Genomic DNA, 27,224 nt, shown 5'->3' with positions numbered 1-27,224 from the left:
CACTTACCCTGCAAACCGGAACACTATAATACTAAGTATTGGAGTATACGTAAAATAATATAAAGTTCTTCTCACGTCTGAGGTGTTTATTTCCGAGCCAGTGGTAGATTTATGACAATCAATAAGTGCAACGCTTCTTTATTGAATAAAGACGACTTTCATTGCTGTATTGGCGGTATAATATATGTTAGACCCAGACGATAACACCACATAGGATTAAAATCCTTATTTTAGTTATTTCTTTATATATAGCTTATGTTATAATTAAAATCCGCGATCAAAAGGACATCCGTCACCCCACATCGAGTAAGCAACATCACGACTGCTATATACTGCTATATAATGCAAAAATCGTGATCTAAGCCAAGAGACTGCACACGTTCGTTTTATTAGCGCTCATTATTTTAATAATAATTGGCAAAACCTATGTCACTTACTAATAAATAGTTGCTATTAAACGATAATGACCTTTAATGATATAAAAATAAGAGCAGGATTACACTGACATTGAACTTTCGTGATAAACGACAATTTGAATGGATTTACTTTATTCAAACGAGCTGTATTTATTTTTATTTTTTTTATTGTGCAATTATTTCGTTTATGTCATAATTGCATTTTTGTAGTTACAATGCTTAATCGACGTGACCGGATGAGCGCTGAAGTATTGGCAAAAACCTTAGTTTATTTTATCAAATAAAAATGTTTTTATGATATATTTTTTATTTTTTTAATACTGTCTTCTACTGGATTGAAGCGTCAATAAATAGAAGTATATGACAACCCCCGACAACGTGTAATTTACGTGTAAATTACAATTGGTCTAACCCTACAGCTTGTCACAATAATATCAACAATATTCACGTACACTTTAAATCTGTATAAAGTAGAATTTGAAATGGATAGTTTAGTGATCACATTTCCAATATTAAAAAGGTCGTTGAACCCGTCCTCCACTTGTCCTGTAATCGTTAAACAGGTCCATGGAACGGGATTTTGTTATCTAGTTTAGTACGCGTTCAACTTGGTACTAATATACCAGGAACGGTCATATTACATTATTTAAATAACTAACTAAAACCAATAAAAAAGTTTTCCTATATCTAAAAAAGTTTGCCAGTACAAAATAAATGTACACTATAAAATAGGATTTTTGATGGCAACATCTTCGAATATTTTTTTATTATACATATATTTATATAGAATTTAATAAGAAACGATATAATTAAACTGAAGTGTTGCATATTAAAATTTTGGTGCTTGTAACATTTTTTTATAAATTTACCGCCAAATTAAAGCTTAATTTTATTTTTTACTTTTTATGTAATGTTAAGTCTCTACTTTTAACAAACCTTGTTTTACACTATCTAAACGTGACATAATTTTTTTTCTTAAAAATATTTTTTTTAGTAAGAATAATAGAATCGAATCGAATGGTGCGAACGCATCTTAGAATTTTGTTTAACACATGCAGGATTAAAATTGTAAAACCAAATTCAATTAATTTAATTAAAACCCTCCTAAACAGGACAGGTCTTGTTGCAAGACTGCTAGATAACAGGGCAAAAAGTTAACTTGGATGAGACCGATTGGCAAGCGCAAGCGAGCAAGACCGCACACACTGGGAGGACGAGATCATGGGAGAGATCATTCGTGTAGCTAGATCACGTTAGAGGACGAAAAGGTAGAGAAAGTTGGCATTCCCTGGAGAAGGCCTTCAACTGAGAGGGTTTCAAACAAAAATAGTTTAAGCTTTTAAATGATCTTTTTAATTATTTGCAATGTAAAAGATTGGGTAATATAATGCTTTTTTTTTAATAATTAATTAAAGACCTCCTGAGGAAATTTTGGACTATTAAAAGAACTAGTGTTCACATATTTGCGCACAAGTTGTCCTTTCTATTATCTTCTAGTCCTAATTCTTTTTTTTTTTTTTTTATAGAATAGGAAGGCGGACGAGCATATGGGCCACCTGATGGTAAGTGGTCACCAACGCTCTTAGACATTGGCATTGTAAGAAATTTCAACCATCGCTTACATATCCAATGCGCCACCAACCTTGGGAACTAAGGTTTTATGTCCCTTGTGCCTGTAATTACACTGGCTCACTCACCCTTCAAACCGGAACACAACAATATCAAGTATTGCTGTTTTGCGGTAGAATATCTGATGAGTGGGTGGTTCCTACCCAGACGAGCTTGCACAAAGCCCTACCACCAGTAAAATTCATAATTCGGTGGAATTATGAGTGATTATAGAACACGACAATACCAGATAGAGATCCAGTACAACTGATATTCCTCTTTTCAGAGGCACGAGAAAGCATACAAGCTGCGTCCAGACTTTGACTAAAAACTTTTTGTACAACAAAGTGCAGAATTAAAAACAAATTAAGTATTCAAAGAATGATTTCAATCTTAGTTTACTTATAAAATAAAATTATGCTGTTTTTTTATTTATATACACGTGTACTCATATTAATATTCAGAATTTATAAAACGTACATTTAAGGAAAAAAATTTTTAATATAGATACTTCTAATGCGGGATGAAAACCGCGGAGTAAATAATTCATTATAAAACGTTTCCAAGAAAGATCGTGTACATGTACTCAGAAGTATTTTATAGGTATAGAAGATAGGTTGTTTATACGGGTAACTAGTGTTCGCGCGCGGCTTCGCCCGTTTATAAGGAGGAATAGCAGGTATTAGGTAAAAAAGTACCCTTTGATATTTGGTTTTAAAGCTTGCCTAATAACAAATTTCATAAAAATCCGTTTAGTTTAGGTATAAAAGATTAACAAAGAGATAAGAGTTACTTTCGCATTTATAATATAAGACTAGATTAACAAGCACTTAGTAACAAAGTGTCAGCTATCTTTTGTTACAACGAAGGTTGTATATATTTATGTATAAACTAGCTTCCGCCCGCAGCTACGCCCGCATTTTAGCCGAGGGACAGGTGTTATGTAGCCAATGTGTTACATCAGGGTATAAACTATCTCTATTACAAATTTCATTCAAATCTATTTAGTACTTTTTTGCGTGAAATACTAACAAAGATTCATCCATCCTTTCAACCTAATATTTTGAATTTTTTTTTATTAAGGTAAACGATAACTTATTAAATTAATGACAATGTTTTCACTATTTAATATAAACTTAAAACACATAAAAAATATGTTATGATAATTGATTTTAAAATCTTTGCAATCAAGAATCATTTAAGTAAGACACTTGATACGCAATGGTTACATATCCAAATGTCGGCTAATTTGATTACACTGCACACGTGTAACCCAATACGTAAGAATAGACTGCGTCAGAGTACAACACACGCTGGCTTCCCTAAAATCCGCTGACCATTTGAAGCGTTAAAGCATGCTAGACAAAAATTTAAATTACTACTCGTTCTGTATTTAAATATTTTAATTATTTACAATCAATCCTCTATCCAAAGATTGCCAGAAAGAGACGGTAGATTTACAGATACAGACAGTAACCTCATTCAACTTTAATAAATCCCTATATGTATGCAATAACGAACATTTTGTAAAAATCTTAATAAAAAAAAGATCCAAGGTAATAGCTACCTTGTTAATATGCAGATTCCCCTTAGCTATTTTGGTCTTCCAATGTAATATCGGGCGTAATGATTGACTGATAATTGTTCAAATTGATTACGTGATTATAAGCGGTCGTTAAGGTCTATATTTAATTTCGCAATTAGTAATATACTTTGGTATTAATTACGCAAACTCATCTTTCAAACTAGCAACACGGTTCCATGCCGTTGGCAACATTACTTTTGGCAGTAGAATAATTGGTTAGTGGTGGTGGTTGGTTAACAATAAAATAATCGTAATTAAAGCAAGACTTTACGAGATTTTTTTAAATTTTATTCTCAATGTTTTAAAGCCAATAGAGAGAACCGTTACTTGCCGAGAAAACTTCAACATCAACTTGTTGCATACAAGGAAAGTTTAAGATTAAGGACAATTAAAAATTAACCCTACTTCATAGAAATGAGCCAGACTTATAAGAAAAAGAAACAGTAGTTCAACTATTAACGTTCAAAAATGTAGGTTATTTTTTTTCTTCTAAAGTATATTTTGTTAATGATTTGAGCTGGTTCAATGTTTCCGTAATCCGTAACAGGCTGTGAATGTCCCACTGCTGGCCTAAAGGCCTCCTCTCCCTTTTTGAGGAGAAGGCTTGGAGCGTATTCCACCACGCTGCTTCAGTGCGGGTTGGTGGAATACACATGTGACAGAATTTCAGTGAAATTATACACATGCCGGTTTCCTAACGATATTTTCTTTCACCGTAAAGTGTAAATTATAAACACAAATTAAGCAAATGAAAATTCAGTAGTGCTTGCCCAGGTTTGTACCCATAATCGTCGGTTAAAATTTACGCGTTCTTACCACTGGGCCATCTCGGCTTAATACTGGGCCATGTCGGCTTAATTCAATGATTCGAGGGATTTAATTTAAATAATTTAACGTCTACTCCTTTCAATTCACAAGCAAGTCTACATACGTCAGGTCAATCGGATTAGCTATCAGAGGGCATTCAGTGCGTTCCCTCCAACCTGTAATATATTTATTAGCGCTTAACTTCGAAACATTCTTAATATTAAACTTACAATAATAAGACTTTACAATTTTTTTTTTCATCAATTAATCACATAGCTGAAGAGATTCGCAAAATATTCTAGGCTTAACAAACATCGGCGTGCCCTTGAGCGTATCCGCCTACGCAGGTATCGATTTTACACGCACATAGAATCAACGACAATAAGGCTTCACGTGTGCATTACAACAATACGTAACAACATTTCACTTTTAAACGAAAACAAACTCTACATACAACAGAATAAATAATAGTATTCACACACAAACGTGATTTATATGCGACTTTTTAGGTTGAGAAAAAAGACTGGCCGAGTATCAGTAATTAAGTCAAAGTATACGCGTTCAACTCGACTTGACCTAGAAATGATTTGTTTTCTTTTGTCGAGTGTCACTCTGAAGTCATCTAATTATACATGATCATATCCCTCATTTTATTTTATTTCAAGCTATTTTATCATTTTCATCATTGATCCAATTTCAGAACGCCGTATCGTAACGATCTCATTCATAAACGTTCTTTAGCGGGTGATCAGTTAAACAGTGTTGCGTCTTCTTCTTTCGAATGTAATATCAATAATAACAGAAAGAGAGAAATCAGTGTTTAACTAAACGGGCGCTAAGCAACTAGTTTACAAGTAAGGCCGTAATTGTTATAACGTTTAATGTAAATTTATATTTCAGGACATTTATTTATATACACATGGAAATTGAAAAATAATTAGAACCAGCCAGGATGCATGAAATGTTCTACGGCAAAACAGCAACACTTAGTTTTGTTGTGTTCCAGTTTGAACATGAGTAACGATAGGCACAAGAGATAAAACATTTTAGTTTCCAAGGTTCTCAAGCCATTTTAAAAATAAAAGATTCCTGTTATTAGTAGTAAAAAAATTATAGGCTGTTACATACATTATTTTATTAAATTTTATATTGTATTATTCTTAGAGATACCGGACCTGTGCATTTGAAAAGGGAATAGACAATTAAAAGAGATAGTCATTTAATGAATATAAGTAACATATATAAAAATTTAAATAAATAGTATAAAAATATAGATTTTTGTATCGTTGAAAGTAAAGAAACGATACGCCATTAATTTTACTGAAACCAAATTTTATTCCTTAAGTCAAATAGAAATATTATTTTGTACTATTAAACTAATTATTAATTATTTAGACATGTGTCATCTACGAGTAATTATCGTACTCGAAAACATCGCACTCTTGTTCACGATATCACACAAAATGATTTATACAAAATATATGTAATGAACAAAATACATCCACACTATAAATTTCGAACTTCAACATTTAAACAGTTTAGTTAAAAACTTACAAAATGTCTCAGTTTCATCATTAATCGTAATTGCAACAAACATTACATTACAGACTTCCAAACAAGAATGAGTCGAGAAAATATATTTGAAATTTATAATGAAACCATTCGCTCAATTATTGGTATTAAACGAATTGCAAAAGAGAAAAGGTCAAATAACGTTACAAAAATACAATCTCTAAGTGATGCAGTGTTGAATAATCATTGAACATCGCAACCGACATTGCCCAATAACGAAGTGAATTTAATATGTTAATTATGTATTGTAACTTAAATTTTTATCCGTTAAAACGTTTGTTTTCTTCTTTATTCGAACATTTGATTTTATTTCACGCATCGAGTTTCTCTTTTAAGTTAATTATTTTATTAAAATACTTAGCTCGCTGTTTAATCTTATGGTCTTACTCTTTTTACGCGTTCTTTTTTTTTTTTTTTTTATATTCGCCGGCCGGGCAAATGACTACTCCACCTGATGGTAAGTGGTAGTAGAGTCCAAACGAGACGACGGCCAGTACAGACGGGAAAAACATTCTGCACTAGCCGCCTTCGCCTTGCCGGCCCGCAAGATGCCTCTTCACGCCTCGTTTGAAGGAACCCGGGTTGTAAGAGGTGGGGACCACGTGAGCTGGTAAGGAATTCCATTTTTTGGAAGTGCGACAAAGAAAGGAGTTGCCAAATTTCTTTGTTCGCGATGGAATTGATGTCACAGTTAGGCGGTGACATCGAGAACCAGCTCGCGTGGACTTAAGAAGGAAGGGGGAAGCAGGTTCAATATATTCTTCTCATGTTTAAAAGGATAGAGAATAGATTCACGAAATACGATACAATATACATTATAATGACTAGGGCCTATATGCCTTTTTTCTCTTTTTTGACAATGTATGTTTATCAATAAGAATTAATAATAATGAAAGGGATTCTAGGTAACCCAATTATAATAAAACTCCAGTTACTCCAAAAAAATTTAACAAATACATATGATAGAACTTGAAAAATGAATTTTCATGTACTTAAATTGTGTTCTTTTCATTTCGTGTTTGACTACGGAAAAAATCTAGTAAACCTGCACGTGTCGGATGAAATTTTGCTACATGTGTATCCGACCCATATCATTAGAACAGCTTAGTGAAATAAGCTCCAAATCGTCTCCTCAAGTGGTGAGAAAACATCAGTTTAGTAGTGGAACATTTACTTTTGGGTAAAGCTATACAAGAGACAATGTTTACCTTTATTAGTGTTCTCTTTGAAATTGGCTAAAGCTAACACCACTGATTAAGGATCAGTGATTTTAATTACTTATTTTTATACTTTATTCCTTTTACCTTTAACTTTTTTACTAAGATTAAGAATTAACTATTAGCTACCCGTTCCATAATTTTATATGTACTTATATGATTAACGTGTATTTCTCATATTAAGTGAATTGTATTCTTTTTTGAGAAATAAATGTCTTAAAGGAGTAATTGTTAAGTCTTATGATACCATTAGTCTTCAACAAAGTTATAAAGAATAATCTGTACATAAAAAAACGATAATCGTCATTTCCGCCAACAGAAACATCTTATATTATTATATAACATTACATAAATTTATCCATAAAAGCACTACATCATTCCAATTAAATGGCAGACGAGATAATGTTGCTCGACGGTATACCGGTCAATTCGAGAACAAAAGTGTTGGTCATTTGGTCGATATTGCGAGCAAACGTCGATAGAATTCATGATAGCGAAGAGAAAGGCAGGCCAACATACGCTGGCTTATAAATCGTTTTGTAACAAAGTTCTCGTTTGCGTAATATTCGTTCTAATAACTTTCAAAGTAACTTCGTCTTAAGAAAAGCAAATCCTGAATCGTCAAGGGTTATTCAAAAACAGTTTCAATAATAGCGACAGATTATATAAGAAACGAATTTAAGCAAAAGATTGAATAGGGTTAAGGAAATTATAAATCTTTTATATATTAAATACTTATAGAAGTACTAGAAATAAAATAGATAACAAAATATGTCAATAAACAACTAAACTAAAGTATAAAAGTCATACTTATCTCAAGAAGAAATTTCTTCCAGCACTTCTAAGAAGAAAAAAATAACTTATAACAGATTAGCTGACCCGTACTACCGACCCGACTCTGTACCGGTAAAATTATTATAAATATATTTTTTTTCTATATCGGGCAAAATTCCTTAATGTTGAAATCCATTCACAACGGATACTTACGATAGAAAATAAAATTATATTCGGATTTTTAGTTTTTTAAAACTCACAATCAGTAGTTTTGGCTGTGCTCTGATAGTCAGACAGGATAAAACATTTTAAAAATATACAAATAAGACCAACATATATACGAAATCTAAGTCCTTCTATTCTAAAAGTCAATTTCCTTTCAAATTTCGTTTCTCAACCCATATGGATGATAATTTTACTGTTAAAATATCAGATCAGCGCTAATATAATTTAATATTTAACATATAATATGAATTTATTATGATTATACAAGTATATACTCATAATATTATTAATAAATACCACTTTGTTGCAAACATCTTCTTTCATTATTATGCAACATTCACAATTTTACTTTTCTTAAATTGCATCATCGGTGAATGCTGCGATGACATAAAATTATATTGGTAAAAATAAATAATTATTTCTTGTAATACTTATTTATAATCTATAATTTAACAACCAACACCACAAAAACAAAACGGAACCATTTAAAACCTCCTACAGCCACAGGGTCATTGAGACCCTGGCCCTTCGGCCCAAAATTAAAAGACACAGCAAGATAACTTGCCGGTGTGGAACAGCTCGGGTAAAGGGGGCAGGCCCGTAACCAGACTGTCTTTAGGGCCAGCCAGGAAGAACCCTCTCTCTTTTGAGTGGCTTTCGAATTTCCTTCAAATTATAAAAAAGACAGATACACACATGGTCATATGAACTTAGCTTAGCGTCTTAATATAAGTGTTATGTTTACTAAATTTTCGTTAGAATTATATTAATTTTATATGTTAATTACAATCTCAACTTGTCAAAAGTTCAACGATCACTTACCTGAACAACAGCGTCCAAGGCCATCCTCTCGATATCCACGTGATAGAAATTAAGCTGAGGCACATGTCGCCGCCTTGGGCGAATGTCATCATAGTACGCGACCACGTCATTTATCGACACCACCGGGCAGTCATCCACCGTGCTACATCCACTGCTCACCCCATCGACACCACTATCTGAATCCCCTTCGCCACCGAAACCCTCTTTGGAATCTCGTCTATCACCGTAACTTTTCTCCGAACCCTCCTGATAGCCGGACTCGTTCGTGTCATCCGGTGTAACGATTTCCGGTATTTTAGACATGTCGTACTCGTAGCCGACTTCGTAGTCGATATTCATTTCATCAATGTCGGCCATGACGTACGATTAAAAACACACTTTTGTCTTAAAATCTCCACTACATGTTCCGCTTCACCAGTTCACTGCTTGAGCCCTGTGAACAACATTTCAAATTATTTTATTAGTTTTTTTTAGTAAAATTATCTTAAAGTTTTAACGTCTATGTCGTATAACTAATAATCAAAATGTTTAGTCCAGTGGTTAGAACAATAACACGTGTAAACATGTTAGGTATTATATATTATTATTATAGCCTATGTCCATCAAAATCGGTTCAGTGGTTTAACCATGAAAATTTACCATAGATAGCCAGAGTTACTGACGCATTTATAATAATGTAGATGTTTATCAGACATCCGGCCACAAAATAGATGATACCCGTAGCCTGCAGCATGACTTTCGATCTCTTCCAAACGCAAATGACACAGTGACCTCGTCCACGCTAGACGCGTACTGAGGTTTGGGACAGGTTTTTCACCAATAAACAAGCATTTCTTATAAATTGGAGGTATTTTATAACGACCGGTTTTAATGGAGCAGGTGTAAGCCTGTCGCTATTAGAATGTCGGCCTATGCTTACTAAATATGGCTTCATTGGACTATGAGAAATATAAATAGAAAATGGACAAGCGACGCTCACGTTCGCATGTGGTTTATAAGATTTACATATGAATCTAAATTATCTGTAAAAATTATATTGTGAACGTTTGGAACGATTAATCACATAATTGATAAAAAACTTAATGGATTACAAATAATCGGTACAGCGGAAAGGAAGTTGATTTATCAATTTAATTTAAAATTTTAATTTAAACATATCTGCCAAATAATCGATTGCATTTATGGCTCTATTAATTAATGCAAGTATTACACAATCGATTAAATAATTTATTTTGAGGAAATATAACAAAGATATATCTTTATATATTCCGGTTGTATTTTTGTATTTGTAATTCTTGTGATCGTAAGGGTCTTGACCAATATTGAAGAATTTTTTTTGTGCTTATGTTGCCACATATATTTATTTTTCTCACAGTACAAAAAAAAATAATAATAATTAAATTTTAAGTCTCCCATCACGTGTCATTTTTAAATTATTTAAATTTTATTTTATTTTTATTCTTGACTTATTCATCTCTAACTGGTAACGAAATATTATTATTTTTTTATATTAATTTCCCCCATCGACCGTAATTAGAGTTGTGCCAAATAAATAAATAAATAAAAATGTTAACGCCTGCGAAATAAGAACGGGCATCTGGTTTTATTTCAGTTATAGTTTCTACTAGAATTACAAGCCTTTGTCTTTGAAAGTCTAAGTATCAAACAGTAGTTAGTTCTTTTAACAACTGATTTAAATTGAAACTGAACTGTTTGAATTATCAAAATGCTTACAATTTAAAGATATATCTTATTTCAAGATAATAAATAAGAGTAAGAAAATACTGTCTGTATAAAACTTTGTATGTCTGTCTTACGCTTACTCGGCTAAGTAACTGAACCGATTTGGGTGAAAATTGGTATGAAGAAAGCTTGCAACAAAAGAAAAACATCGGCTATTGTCGTATACCTCACATCTACACCCCTCCTAAAAGTAAAGGCTTGTAAAATAAGATATTTCGTAAAGATTTAGAATAAATTCAATAAATCTGTACAAAACTCAAATAAAATATTTTTTAAAACTATCGTCGTTGCAACGTGTTGAAATACCATGATAGTTTTCAAAAAGTATTTAATATTCATGAACTTTTGCCATATTTCATATATTTCACAGTTTAATGGACTGGCTTTCTATATCTTCGATTCAGAATTCCATATTGTGTAACAGAATAAAATAAAACAATAAAATGTTATCTGTGAAACGTTTTCTTAGTACAAGAAAGATTTGAACTGTGATAAAAACACAATCAAGTTTAAAAAAATATCGAATAAAAATTAAATAATATTAACAGTAATCATCTTTAAAATATAAAATTGATTGAAGCTACGTTATTATTTTTTAAGAAAGCAAGCATTTTTATCCGCCTTTAAAAATACTTTAGTCATACAACACACAGCAGTGTCTTCTTCTTTCAAATGTCAAATCAATAATGACAGAAAGAGAGAAATAAGTGTTTAACTAAACAGTCGCTTAGCAACGTTTATAAGTGAATCTGTTAGTATTTTCAAGTTTTAAATACGATCCACGTCTACTCGGCTAAATTATTTTTTGTTAAATTTTTTTCATTTCGCTTCGTTCGTTTTCGGTCTCAATATACATATTACAACAATGAGTGAAATGATAAATGATTGAATGAAGTACGGTTATTACTCGTGTTATCCATTCGCAAACACAACCATCTCGCTCCGATCTCTCACGTTTGACCCGTCAGCGGGTTATATGACGTGATAGAAAATTACCTGTAATAATCGATAACGACATCTAAGATGAAGCCGAACGTAAGCAACGCGGAAATTACTTGTACATAGAAAATGTTTATAGTTTTATCTTAGTATTATGTAGCTAAAGGGTTAGGTTGGTCTTTTCAGGTTTATCCTGAATCTGAATATGAGAATGAGAGAATTGTGTTGACAGCTGTGCCAGTGTTGCCAGGCGTTAAAATTTTTTCAATAACAACCAAGAAAATATACCTCCAAAAAAGTAATACAAATTAATAAATATATATTTTATTATAATAAATCAACTTCAAACATAATTGTATTCTATTATCAGTGGCATCTCTATGTAAATCATCTCCGTTTTAAGCTTGGTTATCATATGTGACATTACATTGAAATGTAAATCATCGATTGCTTAAATCGATTTTGTGCAATGGATAAAAATAAACTATACTATTTTTCGAATATATATGTAAAATATCTTCTTACGCAGTTTTCTAGTCTTTAATGCTCGCCCTGAACAAAATTTGTTCAGGAAAATATTATTATTATTAGTTTAAGGCTTTATTTGTACTCAAGTACGCCGCGTTGGCAGCAGCTAATATAATCTTGTAATATAGTAGAAAGTGCTACTCTTACTCGTAAGAGACAAGTACTCCTACGAGTAACTAAAATTTATTTTGAGCTTGATTTATTTTTTATTTTTTATAATTAAAATATTTGTTTCAAATATATTATTTTAAAAAGACAGTTTTTTTTTATATTAGCCGGGAGGGCAAATGACTCTACTCCACCTGATGGTAAGTGGTAGTAGAGTCCAAACGCGACGACGGCCAGTACAGACGGGAAAAACGTTCTGCACTAGCCGCCTTCGCCTTGCCGGCCCGCAAGATGCCTCTTCACGCCTCGTTTGAAGGAACCCGGGTTGTAAGAGGAGGGGAACACGTGAGCTGGTAAGGAATTCCATTTTTTGGAAGTGCGACAAAGAAAGGATTTGCAAAATTTCTTTGTTCGCGATGGAATTGATGTCACAGTTAGGCGGTGACTTTTTTTACATCTTGAAAACTATAGTCCGGAGTTAAAAGAGTGCAAGTCAAATATACAATATGTATATTTATTAATAATAATTAATATATTATTTATGTATATATACGTATATATATATATGTAAATATATTTTCGAAACAGACTGTTGAGATGTTTTTTTGATGATTTTTTAATGGTATGACATGTCCTTACAGTTATTTAATCAAAACATCGAAAACATTATTTTATTTCTTTACGACACTAGAAATGAACAAAGACAATTTAAATAAATAAGTAGACATTTTTTACAATGGAAATCTCAGAAAATTTTCATCTTATCCCAAGAACATATTTAATAAATGTTTTAGATAATCGTAATTAGAGTTACTTTTAAAGAGGATGTAATTTGATGTATTTTTATTAATTTATTATTGTTAACATTATTTTATTTTAATTAAATGCTTTTCTCTTCAGATTTTATATTAGGTTAGATTAGTTAATTAATATATTTAATTAAATTCATATCATTGTATTCAAATTGCTCTAATTCTGTATTATTTGTAAGTGGAAACTTAATTGGTATCTGTATTATCTTTTTCAATCATATATTTGTGTATTATGTTACTGTTTGTTTCCCAAATAAAATTAAATAAATAAATAAAATAAATAAATTTACTAGTGGTAGGGCTTTGAGCAAGCTCGTCTGGGTAGGTACCACCTACTCAACTAATGGGTCTAAGGGTAAAAGTTGCCATACTAATAGGTAACCACGTCATGCAAAAATGACACTAAACATCTTAAATAATAATGAAAGAAAAGATATATAGAATAAAAACTAATTTAACACAATTTGGAAGTACAAAATTAAATATAAATGTATTAATATTGCGATACTATCAAACTATATAATAACAAAATAAAGACAAATAAAATAAAAAACCAAACTATTTGTTCTATTTAACAAACTTTAAAGAACATTTTGTAGATAAACCTTTTACATTATTTATACAGGGTTAAACAAACACTAATAACCTCATTATAAAAAGTCGTAGAACAAAAATTGTTGCTTTTGATTTTGTTAAGATGGTTGTATGCGGTTATTAATGTTTTACAAATAACCCTGATGTTCAGAATACCATCTATGACTATTTACTTGACTGACTATTTATGCAAAGTTCTTTAGTAAATAGATAAATGTAATTTGAAGAAAATAAATAATTATAATTAGAAAACTAGTACAATCATTCGCCTGCGGATAGCTAGTTAATTATAAATTAAGTTAACAGCCAGTGAATGTCCCACTGCTGGGTTATGGCCTCCTCTCCCTTTTGGAGAAGGTATGGCTATAGCTTATTCCACCACGCTGCTCCAATGCGGGTTGGTGGAATACGCATGTGGCAGAATTTCAGTGAAATTAGATTAATGCACATCCTTACATGCACGAGATGAATTATAATTTAAAATTAAGCACACGAAAATTCAGTTGTGCTTGCCAAAGTTCAAATTCACGCGTTCTCACCACTGGCCCATTTCGGCTTTTTTAATTTTAAATTAAAAAATAAATCATGAACATTAATGGAATCGATTTTCGATGCTTCAATTTGATTAAGTCTGTAACAGACATCTTCAATCGCTTTAGATGTAATATCGTTGATCGGCTAAAATCAACTCGCGTGCACCGCTATAACTGAGTGAATTCATTATCCTGAGCAATATATGAATGACATTCAAAATCACTACAGTGTGTAAATTGAAGCAAGACGTGAGATGAATGAATACGTTAACATTACAAGTTTTCATTTACATGCCTCAGTGATCGCATCGGAGCTTGTCTGCTGTGATCATTTATCTCTTTCGTTTATATTCATATTTAATATCATATTTTGCTCCTGTCTCTTTCTATTTGTAACAAAAAATTTGATTACATTAAGGTTAAATGGAATTTCCATTTTTCCTGGTATATTCTATAAAATATAATATGTCTAGAACTAGCGCAATCCGTCGCAGTCTGGCCCGAGGATAGTTAAATAATTATATTACATTTTGAGCAGCAGTACTTTTCTGTAAGGACTCGCTTATATTTTACTCGTGAATTATTTAAATGTACGGTCATAAGCGATTTTTATACGTATAATTATTAAATTTTATATTTATTGTAGTTAATACACGTCACTGATATTTCACGATCAGAATAGCGCAACGAGTCACGTTTCTTTAATCCCAAATGCAAATATTACCATCGTAAAAATTTTCTTTTTGACGCAAATATCATTAACATAACAAAACAAAGGTTTTCCTTCAAATACTTTATTGTTTTTTACTGTGCTTTAATAGTTAATCACTAAGGATATCTCTTTATATATATAAATGTAAGGATTAGGTTATGTATGTTTGAAATTTTCTAGGTAAAATGCTCTTCAAGAAAAAGCCCCGTGTTCACAGTAATGAAATATTCCAGCTAATCTTTTTACTTTAAAAATAATATATTATTTCAATATCATTCTATCTGATGATAGATTAAAACATATTTTTCCATAAAGATTTTATTACAGTAACTTAAGCCTTTTATTTAAAAAATTATAACGCTTATAATCAACATATACATTGAGCTGAATCACATCTTTCTAGAAACATAATCAAAAAGGTAAATAAAATAAAGGCGTCACGCTTTCGTATAACTATTAATCTTCATCTCCTTCGGCCACACATAAAAAAAAAAAACATATATTCTTCTTCCAGTTATAGCAACAGGTCCTAGTGACCCAATTTTTACGACAAGCAACAAGTGCCACCCCTAAAGTTTACTTGTCCTTTTCTATTGCTATGTCAGTGATAAGGACGGATATATTAGATCAAACGTTAACATAAATAAAGAGTAATGAACAAGCGCGTTCATTTTTATGACATCTTGTATAATTTAAACATTGTAATTTTCCTATACATATAAAATAGATGATCAGAGACTGAATGTCTGATTATAAGTAATGGATGTTGGTATGTCCGTTTGACTTAACACGGTTTGACCGATCACCATAAAAGTTAGAATATATATGTATTTTTTATGGAAAAGGTTTTTATAATATACACATTGAAAACTGCCAGCATCGTTGGTCTAGTGGATAGATATAAAGACTCACATACCAAGCTCCTTGGTTCAAAACCTGGTTCTGTCCATTAAAAAGTTATTAAGTATTTCTGCCTAGAAATTTTACTTTGACGTTGACGTTGATCCTGCACTTGAACTCTCTCCGTTCTTGCCGGCCGCCTTGGCCGAAATCGATCAGGACAATATCGTTGAAACTTGCCACTAGATGGCACTGCATCGCATCATTTTTTTACCGTTCAAACGATCACTGTACTTATTAATGTATTTGAGAACGGAGAGTATTTTAGTGCAAGTCAAGTCAGTTTAATTTTAGTGCAAGTCGCATCAGATAATAGTCTCCTTTGAGAATTGCCGCTGTAGCCGAAGTCGGTCACGAGGATCTAGATTTACGACGATATAATCCTAATTTATAATTATAATTTAATAATATAATTATAATAGACAACATCAACATATAATCATTATTATAATAAGCTTATTGTATATACGTGTATTTAAATATATATGTACGTGTATTTTATATTTAGTGTATATTATATATACGTGTATTTTAACTTTATCGTCAGAAGCTTTGACTTCACCGACGAATTTATAATGTGTTTAGGTATGTCAACAAAGTCGAAAGAAAAATATTGGTTCCGGCTTCTTTTTAAGCACGCTAGCCCTACTAGTTGTATTTTATCAGACATCTTGAAATCATATAATAATATTTTTATATCCAAAACATATTTAATCCGAAAATATTTTAATTTTTTTTTTCTTTTTTATAGAATAGAAAGGCGAGACGAGCATATGGGCCACTTGATGGGAAGTGGTCACCAAACGCCCTTAGATATTGGCATTGTAAGAAATGTCAACCATCGCTTATACAGCCAATGCGCCACCAACCTTGGGAACTAAGATTTTATGTCCCTTGTGCCTGTAATTACACTGGCTCACTCACCCTTCAAACCGGAACACAACAATAACAAGTACTGATGTTTTGCGGTAGAATATCTGATGAGTGGGTGGTACCTAGACGAGCTTGCACAAAGCTCTACCACCAGTAAATAACCTATAATTTACCTATAATTTTACCTAGCTTTCTAACTATATACATATTTTAACAAACAAATATCTTGAAAAATAATTCAACAATGAATTTTTTTTTTTAGTATACATAAATCATTGTAGTAATCTATCTAGCCATCCGTCGTGTTTAAAATGCTATCAAATAATTATTTGATGTCTATGGTTACTGCTCTGCTCTTTAATTCCATAACATGAAGATGTAACCTTCCTTATTAAATGAGTTATCTGACGCAAAAGATTTAGATTTAGCAATTTCGACTGGTGAGTGCATTAAAACAGACAAACTGGCCCGCTTTATAGTACTAGACTGTATGGACTGTATGGAAGAACGAAATCGAGGCGAGATGTTGCGATATTATTCAGAAAAAAAAAATTATATGTCACACATGTCCAACCGCAACATCCGAATACCGAATACTACTACTGCTGCTAATATTAGACCTTGAAATAAAAAAAAAGCTTTTTCCGCATTCTTATTTTTCTACCCGTTAAGATTCAAATAGTCATCTCGCAACTTATGCAATCTATATAGTATTAAGTAAAAGAACGTAATTTCGAAACCAAGTGTATCGTAAATTTGCAAATACAATTTGAACTTTAGGGCACTGTAATACAGCGTATTGTTTAATGATTTTCAAATTACATGTAATATTTGGCATTTCGCCACGTCTATAGACGACATGAGGAGAATGCTGTTCTGCTTATCTTCTGATTCGTAGCAGCTTGGAATATAATATCAATTTGTAAGTTGTAATACGTCATCAGATACATCGAAAATGCTGTTGCAATCAAAGATATTGAACTAAAATTACAACAGTTCAACATTTTTAAAGTTGTCGTCACATTCACAAAAACTAACGATACATGTAGAATACGAATTTGCAAATAATACAAAAAGATATAGCCTAGTGGTTAGAACGTGTGAATCTTAACAGATGATCGTGGGTTTAAATCCGGGCAAGAACCACTGAATTTTCATATGCTTAATTTGTGTTTATAATTCATCTCGTGCTTGACCGTGAAGAGAAACATCGTGAGGAAACCTGCATGTGTCTAATTTCACTGAAATTCTGCCATATGTGTATTCCACCAACCCGCACTGGAGCAGCGCGGTGGAAATAAGCTCCAAACCTTCTCTTTAAAAAATGAGAAGAGGCCTTAGCCCAGCAGTGGGACATTCGACATACGTACAAAAAGATAATGAAAGTATAATATATATTTAATTGCTAATTTTACTCATTTTTGACGTTGCGTAAATGTTACGTAGCTTAAGAATTTAAAAGCTCAACCTATGTACGTGCGGAGTAGCTGAGTGATCACTTGCAAGTAAAACCATAACGTACACAAGTAACCAAAAACAAGTATGTTTTAGTCTTACAAGTCTTACATACCAATTCGTGTGTTCATTTCGTAAACCCAAAACGGTAATCATTGTGTAATAACGGCAAAAAAGATTTGAACTTCGAAGTTTTTGCTTTATTTATTTCCATAACCTTAAATTTTTCTACTTTAACACGTATGTCGTCATTTTTGTTAATAGACTTTGGAAATATCAAATGCTTATTATCATATGGAAGGAATATCCCTTTCATAGCCCATACAATGCTTACCATAAAATCATTAACTAAAATAATGACAAAAATTTATTTCTATAAATTTGGGATATACTTGAATAATTCTAAGCTGTTCTAGGCAGGAAACTAACCAGTACTATGAAGCTAACGTCTTCGTAACAACTTGACTCCGCAAACCGGCCCGTGCAAGGAAAACGTTCCGCGTATCCGGATACATGATATTGAAGCATTCCATCCAGAGGACACTCACCCTTCATCCGTCAGGTACCATGTTCTACACTGCAGAAATGCATAAAAAATGGTGAGAGAGGAGATAAAGTTACTTGATATTCTTTGAGAATTCCGTTCGCTACAAGAATTTTATTTACTTTTTTAAGTAAACGTGTTTTAGTTATCATTTATTATCTCATACGCAAAAAGTTCTTATAATCTTGAAGCAATTAAAGTCTATTTTTATCAATTTGTAACTTAAAAACTATTCCTAGTTTTCGGAGCAAATTGTTTTGTATTGTCATTAAATAAAATTTTAAAAACAAAAATATGTTATTTGATAAATTACATAAAATACTAACCATCTACCTGATTTCACGCAGATTAATAAAGAATACTTGTAAATAACAGTTATTAATGTGCTGTCTAGAAAATAATATTGTTTACACCAATAGCAAACTTTTTAATAGAATATAGAATCATTCTGAATTTCATAAACAGAAAAATTACAATAAAAGTACTATAAAATATTACACACAACTTATTTACCCGCCACTTTACCAATATAATACTTGGCACATACTACGTATCTCGAATTACATAATAATGAACTTGAACCAGCTGACGATGAACCCTCAAGGCCACCTGTTGCAGCTGGCAGCGAGCCAGCTCAGATTCAACTCATTCATTCACCCCGCATTCTCACGCAATATATATATGTTGACTAAAAAATAATTATGAATACGGAAATGATTGTTGAAAGCGATGGCGCCATTTTTCTTGTTTTTTTTTACTTCAGTCATTAAATATTTATTAAAGATTTAGAATACATTTGAATAATATTCAAATGTAATTACTGACCAAATCGTAAGACTAGCTCACTGACCCTCTAAACAGGAACACAACATTACTAACTATTATACCCAGATAGGCTTTATACATTTATTCCTACTTAAAGTTTTAACGTCCCAACTTATTTCATAAAAATGGACTCGGATATGAATTTTTAAACCTCTTCAATTTTTTCTCTCGTGCATATAGTAGTAGGTTATTTTTTCTGATATTTTTTCAACATATACAAAAAATAGCCAAAAATAAAAAATATCTAAAATCTTCAATTTTCGGACATTGTTAAGCACTCAATGGCATTTTCATGCCCAGTTAATTTAGACTTTATCTGAATTTTCTAGAACATCTATAATTCATAAGACATCAATTTGCATATTACGTAAGAAATTCTTACCCTTGAGTTAAAGCTTCCATACTTAGATAATCTGATAGAAGAGAAAACAACCCCAAATAGCATTAAGTGAATATTAAACGAGAGCTTTGTTTGCATAAGATATTATCTGGGGAAAGACGATCTAATGTATAACATGAAGTTAAATATCACACAATGAGTCGAAACGGGCAAGATTTTATTGCTCCCAGCTAAAGACTCAACCTTTTTTCCAGAAAGAACGTCTTTTACACCATGAAACGTACACGCCATTAGATGTTTCACAACAAAAATAATTATAAATATAATCGAAGAATCAAACAATATGAAGATTATTGTTTTCTCGTTGAGTGACTTAGCAAAATTGGCAATATGCCTGAGATAAATTGGCACACATCTTCTTAATCTAATATGTCACAAGTTGAACTAATCCAATTATCAATCCTTACCTAGTTTGCTTGCCTCTTTGGTTATAACGGCCTTACTAACAAATGTTATAAAGCGCTATAAAGCAGGGTATATGGGTAGTAACACACTGATTTGTCTTTTTCAATCATCAATAATTTGACAATCGAAAGAGCAGAGAAAAGAGAAATAAACTGAATCTGTTCAAGGTGGAAACACACCAACAGACAATGGTAATAACTGATTAATTCTTACCTAGTTTGCTTGCTTTGCTGGGTAAAGGTCAGGTTACAGGTCTTAACTACTGCTGCTTTATATGTATTTAACTAAATATGATTCCTACTTAATTTTAACGTTTGGTTTTTTTGCTTTACCTGAAAATGCTGTTCAAAGAGTGATATGTCAAACCATGCTGTCTTCTTCTTTCGAATGTGAAATTAATAATGACAGAAAAAGAAAAATCAAACCAAAATTAATGTATATTATAAGCAGGGCCGATGATATATATAAAAATCTTTATGATAAAAACTTTATGAAATATTTTATACAGGATTTTAAAATTTTATACCAAAGTTTTAAAGATTAATATATTTTGCATTATAAAACGCCATTATATTTGCAACCGGTCGGAGACAATACAAAATTATCCTGGATTATCTCAGCTTTATATTACATCGATCCCGCGCTCGCGATATTAAGTAATCCCACTTAAACTTGTGGATGCTTACACGCTTTCTTATTTGGGAAATAATAAAAAAACAAATGCATTTTCTAATTATATTACGTGAATATAAAATCATTGTGTCAATTGATCTCCAAAACATTAAGCTAAAACAAGTAATTTCTTACCTAAGAAAATTTATTGACATATTTTAAAAAGGACCATTTTAACCATTTAAACTGTCACAATTGGAAGATAAATAAGATGTATATATTAAAGAAACATAAGATTTTCAATGCTATGCTGGTTAAGGCATATAAAGTTCTAAGGATTAATGGTATAGACTATAGACGAAGAGAAATTATTTTACCACCTCTCGGCAGATTGTATTTAGTCAATATAATAATAATAATGTCCTCCAGACCGATTTCGGCCACGGTGGCCAATCTCAAGAGAGATTAGCCAATTACGCAGGAGATATTATAGTGAACAAAAGTGTGCGAAAGCACATCTCTATTCCCTGACTCTCATAATCCAATGGGATGGCAATCTGACACGACCGGAAAGAGTTCAGGCGCAGAACCAACGGCTTTCCGTGCTTTTCAGGCCCGAGAGTGTACAGGCTTCTAACTTCCAACTTCCGGGCTGCTACTGAGAATTTTCTGACAGAAAAACCCAATAACTTTTTATTGGCCAGACCTGGGAAACGAACCCAGGACCTCTGGGTCTGCGGCCTTACATCAAGCCACTAGAACAACGAGGCAGTCATTTATGCAATATATATTTAGGAAATATACAATTTTTGCCAATAAAGTTTTTTTAATAAATAAAAGATATACGAATGCATATTTTTTATTTGAACTTCATATATTCATCAAAGGCGGTAAAAAAAGATACAAAATAATAGCACGTGTACATTTACCGTGCGTTACGGTACAATGATGCCCGCCATATTTAATCAGCGGCCATTTTAAAACACAATAATCGCTGTCATGGACGAAAGTATAACACTCCGCATCAAGTGCAAAGCGATAACATTGTGTAGTAAGCCAGTGATGGCTTTGATTAAACCACCATGCATTAGCTGATTAAATGTGGATAAAATATATTATAATAAACGATATTTATTTTGTTTGATTACCCCCGACAACAATTCGAGGTTTTTATATGGTGAACAAATTTAGCGATACAAAATACATGTAACTTAAATGGTGATGTCTTATTCTGTTCTCCGAATAAAACAAATGTAAATTAACAAAAAAATGTGTATGAAATTTATAACTTGTAATAATAAATAGTGATTCTGTTACCGCACAAAAATAGATACGGAAAAAAATAATTTATCTGATCCCTGATTCATTTCCCGTTTGAGAGCGAACGCTGAAGCTTATCTTAGTACAAGCTGATTAAAGGAGTTTTATTCCTAAAAAATACTATGTATAGATTTTAACATACAAATTAATAAATACGTCATTTGCTATAGCAAAAATAACGATTTTTTTATAGAACAATTATGAATATTATTATGTTGTCTTAAAAAATATTTTTTTTATTCGAAATAGCACGTTATTGGACGAAACCTAATTGGCGGACGGAAAAGATTTATTACTGCCATTTTCCGTTTACTATATACTTCCGTTTTGCCCAGATCGACAATAATGACAATGACTGTCAAAAAATCAATCGCCTTCTGTGTACATATACTTTACTTTGTGATTACTTTTTACGCTTGTCATTTTGATTGTTAAATTTACTGTTTCAACTTGCCGATGACTTTTGCCTTTACGGTTTGCTCTTACGGATTAGAAAACGTTGCAATAATCCTACTACTATTATAAACGTGAAAGTTTGTATGTGTGGATGGATGTTTGTTACTCTTTCACGCAAAAACTACTGAATGGATTTCAATTAAACTTTCCAATAATATAGCTTATACATCAGAATAACACATAGGCTACAATTTATAAAGATATTGTGTGAGCTGTCCAAAATATGACATTAAATGTCAAGTAACTAGGAAAAAACCTACCTTCCTGCGAGCTATTCTGGCGTGCGCTGCCATAAACGTTAGTTACACATAATTATGTAATGTATGATAGACATCATTTAGTTTAAATGCGCGATACTACGGGTGCGGTGTAGCGAGCGGTACGGCGCGGTTCGCCTCCGGCGGCGGTGGCGGGCGGTGCGACGCACTTGTGTGGGGGAAGAAGGCGCTCATCGCTGAGTGCGCGACCCGAACGCGGGCAGAAGCGTGAGGGCAGACATCTTTGACTGTTGTCTCCGTTTTGCGAATTTTCATGGTTATAGCGATTTTTTAAAAACGGATTGTACTTCAAGTAATATAGGCCCAAGATTAGGTATTGGCAGTTTTTTTTTTGGTTAGGAGTTACACTTAAATAAGATACTTCATTTTTATTTAAATTAATAGATATAGGTTACTTACCTGTTCATTATACCGAATTCCTTCTTTTTTTTTGTAAATTACAGAGGTTGTAGGTAGGTTAGTAATTGGTCCTTTTTTGGTTGATTTATAATATTGTAAATAACGTGATGTATATTTTAACTGGAGAAGCCAAGGGAGACAATGTTCTTATACCGCGCATCCCAATCATACCCAATAACTTGCCATTCAATTTTAAACGCCTGCAGTTCCCGTTAAAAGTCGCATTTTCAATGACGATCAACAAATCGCAGGAGCAAACCTTAAAGGTAGCAGGCATACATTTAGGCACGCTATGTTTTTCTCTCGGTCAGCTCTATGTGGCTTGCTCACGTGTTTCCAAAGCAAAAAATCTGCATGTTTATGCTGAAGGAAAAAAAATCGTTAAATATAGTTTATAAGAGCATACTGCAGTAGCTAGATAACTATAGGCCTATGATCAGGGTTCTGCAGTGCCTAATTACCGTATATTTATTATATTGCCAATTTTCTTATGTTAAAATATTGTCAAGCAGTTATATTTTTCAAATGCGACTCAAAAAATATTTATGTCATAATGTTAGTTCTTCTCTACGCCACGCTAATATAAGCTACTCCAAATACTAATCCTGCGTAGACGAAGTCGCGGGCACCAGCTAGTTATGTATATAAAATTGAACCCGTCCATGACACCATTGTAATGAAACACGACATAACAATATATTTAAAACAATATAAAACAATCTAACTCAGTACTATTTCAAAATAAACCTAAACTCAAAGGTTATTACTCTCTTTAGATTTATCAATATTAAGAAATTGCAACATTTAAGGCATTCATATTACGTTTTTAGTTATCATTAATATGATAATTGTTATTAATCGACTTTTCGGGTAGGGCAAAGCTCTATGGAGTTTCGGGCACTGTCCTTAATTACTACAAAACTATTAACATTTAATAAAATTAAAATTGACTCTGTGTCACAGTAAGTAGCTATATAAATCTCCTAATACTTTTATTTCAAATATACTAAAGACCGCCTATGGACACTAAAATTTCATATTCCATTCCCGCGCGTCCCTTGCACTCTCTTATAGATTATCTTATTTCTATCAACAACGATCGTATCGTATTTCAATGTTATTTTCTTTGCCTATACTTCATGAATTATGTCGAAGAATGTTTTTGAATAATGAAAAGAAAAAAGCCGAGATGGCCCAGTGGTAAGAACGCGTGAATCTTAACCGATGAACGTGGGTTCAAACCCGGGCAAGCACCTCTGAATTTTCATGTGCTTAATTTCTGTTTATAATTCATCTCGTGCTTTTCGGTGAAGGAAAATATCGTGAGGAAACCTGCATGTGTCTAATTTCATCGAAATTCTGCCACATGTGTATTCCACCCAACCCGCATTGGAGCAGCGTGGTGGAATAAGCTCCAAACCCTCTCTCCAAAAAGGGAAAGGAGGCCTTAGCCCAGCAGTGGGACATTAACAGGCTGTTACTGGAATGTTTTTTTAATAGATTATGCACGATGAAAAAAACACATAGGTTTGATGTACCAGTGACATGCGTCTGGTGATTTGACCTTTCACGAAAATAAAATGCAGTAACTGTCAAAACCAATGCGTGTCCACCAACCTTTAATGCAGCGTGGTGGAACAGCCAATATAGTGGACTCTTAAATATAAATTTTCATGAAAAATTTTTTAGAATATAACTATTTTAATAAACAAAAATTAAAAATTTATTATCTGTTAAAACTTTCTTTTGCAAATTACTGCAAAATTATTTGTAAAGCAATATAACAAGTTTTTAGTTTTGTATAACATTTTAGTGTTAATTTATTCTTTTACTCTAAAGGATGAACAAGATGACATAATTTACTGGTGGTAGGACCACTCACTCATCAGATATTCTACCGCAAAACAGCAGTACTTGATATTGTTGTGTGCCGGTTTGAAAGGTGAGTGAGCCAGTGTAATAGCAGGCACAAGGGACATAATAAAATCTTAGTTCCCAAGGTCGGTTACTATGTAAGCGATGGTTGACATTTCTTACAATGCCAATGTCTAAGGGCGTTAGTGACCACTTACCATCAGGTGGCCCATATGCTCGTCTAATATAATATAAAAAAACGCACTCTTCTTACTAAATTTCTATTTTATTTGACAATGAAATACTTCTCTGTTTACAAAGCTATGTGCAAGCCAGCTTACCTATAACCTTACAACCATCGAAGTTCATTAATAATAATTAAAGTTTTAAAAATTCATTTTTTTTCATCATTTTCATTTCATTCATTCCTCGTCCTACCGACTCTTCTGGTGAGTGGTTCATTGTTCACTCAGAGAATCGAGATTGCGAATAAAAGGAGAAATTCTGATACTTAAACGCTTACTTAAGTTCTCAATGTAATTATTTCTTATCTAAATAAAAACTTTAAATTCAATCTTCTTAAGTGTAACTATCACAATCTCATTATATATATCTATACATATAATAATCTGTACGTGTGTATGTAACCGAGTTCCTTCTAAAAAGCTGAAGAGAATCTGTTGTTTTTTGTATAGATTTGAATAGGTTTCTTGATGGTGTGTATTGGACGCGGTAAGGTGGTAGGGTGGCGTTGCGATTGGGTTACATCAGTTAGCAGACTTAAAACCTCCGCATCAGCCTTATAAGCCCCTAGATTAACGAGCAGCTAAATTAACATATTAATTATTATGCTTTCATATAAGATTAAATTAACACAAAAAAATTGTAGGTGAAGAAATAATATAAAAAACTTGTAATTTTAACGCGTACGTACGTACTAATAAACTTTTAGTTAAAGATTGATTTCGCTCTTTCTGTCATTATTAATTTGACATTCGAGAGAAGGAGACACATTGTTGAACTTATCTAGCAACGTTTATAAGTAAGGTCGAAAATGCATGAACATATGAAATACGGATAATACAACATATAAGTATGTTTATGCAAAATATATAATCGCATATAATCTACTTACAATTGTCAGTTCTCGTTGAAAAGAAAAACACAATATAATTTTGTTCAAGACATCAATCTAGAGAGAGCACTACCATCAGTAACGATTACGGCATTAGCAAGCAATGTCTTTACATAATCTCATAGTTATTAACAATAGCCTATGATTTAAAAACCGTCTGTCGGATGAAATGCGAAATAACGCCTAGTAATGTACTATAATGACATAATACTATATTACATTAAGAGCTATAGCACAACAGCTAGTAAATGTTAAAGTTTTAGAGCTTAATCCAACACCCTGTTGGAATGCAGGTTAGTGGACACACAGTAATGAATTCATGATATTTTCCTAAGCAATATATATGATATACATAAGTCATGAAAAGTCAGTTTTGCTAAGCTAGAGATGATGAGTATGTACGTGCTTAAATTTGTTCTTATTGTCGAAGTTATAATTCCAATGATCCAGCAAATGGGCTATCTTATTAAATGAAAGAGTAAATTGGTCATTTCATTGTAACTCCCGGTTCTTACATGTGCGTGTAAGTTTATATGTCACATACTTGCTTCGAATGCTGGCACAGCAAGGCATGAAAATGTATTATGAAATTAACAACGAAAACACATAAAGGCTTAGTACATAACCGACGGATTTTGCTGGTACTTAAATCATAAACGCCTATTAACTTTAAGAGCTGTAGTGCTATTCTGTAAGAACTCGCTTCATTACTCACCCGTGAAACGTTGACAGCCGACTTATGGTGATATACTACTTTGATGTTACAATTATTA

At 32.3% G+C, this 27,224-nt stretch overlaps 1 protein-coding gene across 1 annotated transcript in view; it reads right to left on the bottom strand.

Annotated features, from left to right (window-relative positions):
- LOC126768930 (terminal nucleotidyltransferase 5C) overlaps window positions 1-27,224 on the bottom strand; it is a 226,821-nt gene that overhangs the window by 178,312 nt on the left and 21,285 nt on the right. Inside the window, exon 2 of the mRNA XM_050487397.1 lies at window positions 9,027-9,459. Within this exon, the coding sequence (XP_050343354.1) occupies window positions 9,027-9,383 (357 nt within the window). The 5' untranslated portion in view covers window positions 9,384-9,459. The remainder of the gene's footprint in view (window positions 1-9,026; window positions 9,460-27,224) is intronic.

The sequence above is a fragment of the Nymphalis io genome, chromosome 6 (assembly GCF_905147045.1).
Source record: "Nymphalis io chromosome 6, ilAglIoxx1.1, whole genome shotgun sequence".
Lineage (NCBI taxonomy): Eukaryota > Metazoa > Arthropoda > Insecta > Lepidoptera > Nymphalidae > Nymphalis > Nymphalis io.
Note: the sequence above shows the minus strand (reverse complement) of the source record. Positions and strands in the feature narration are given on the sequence as shown.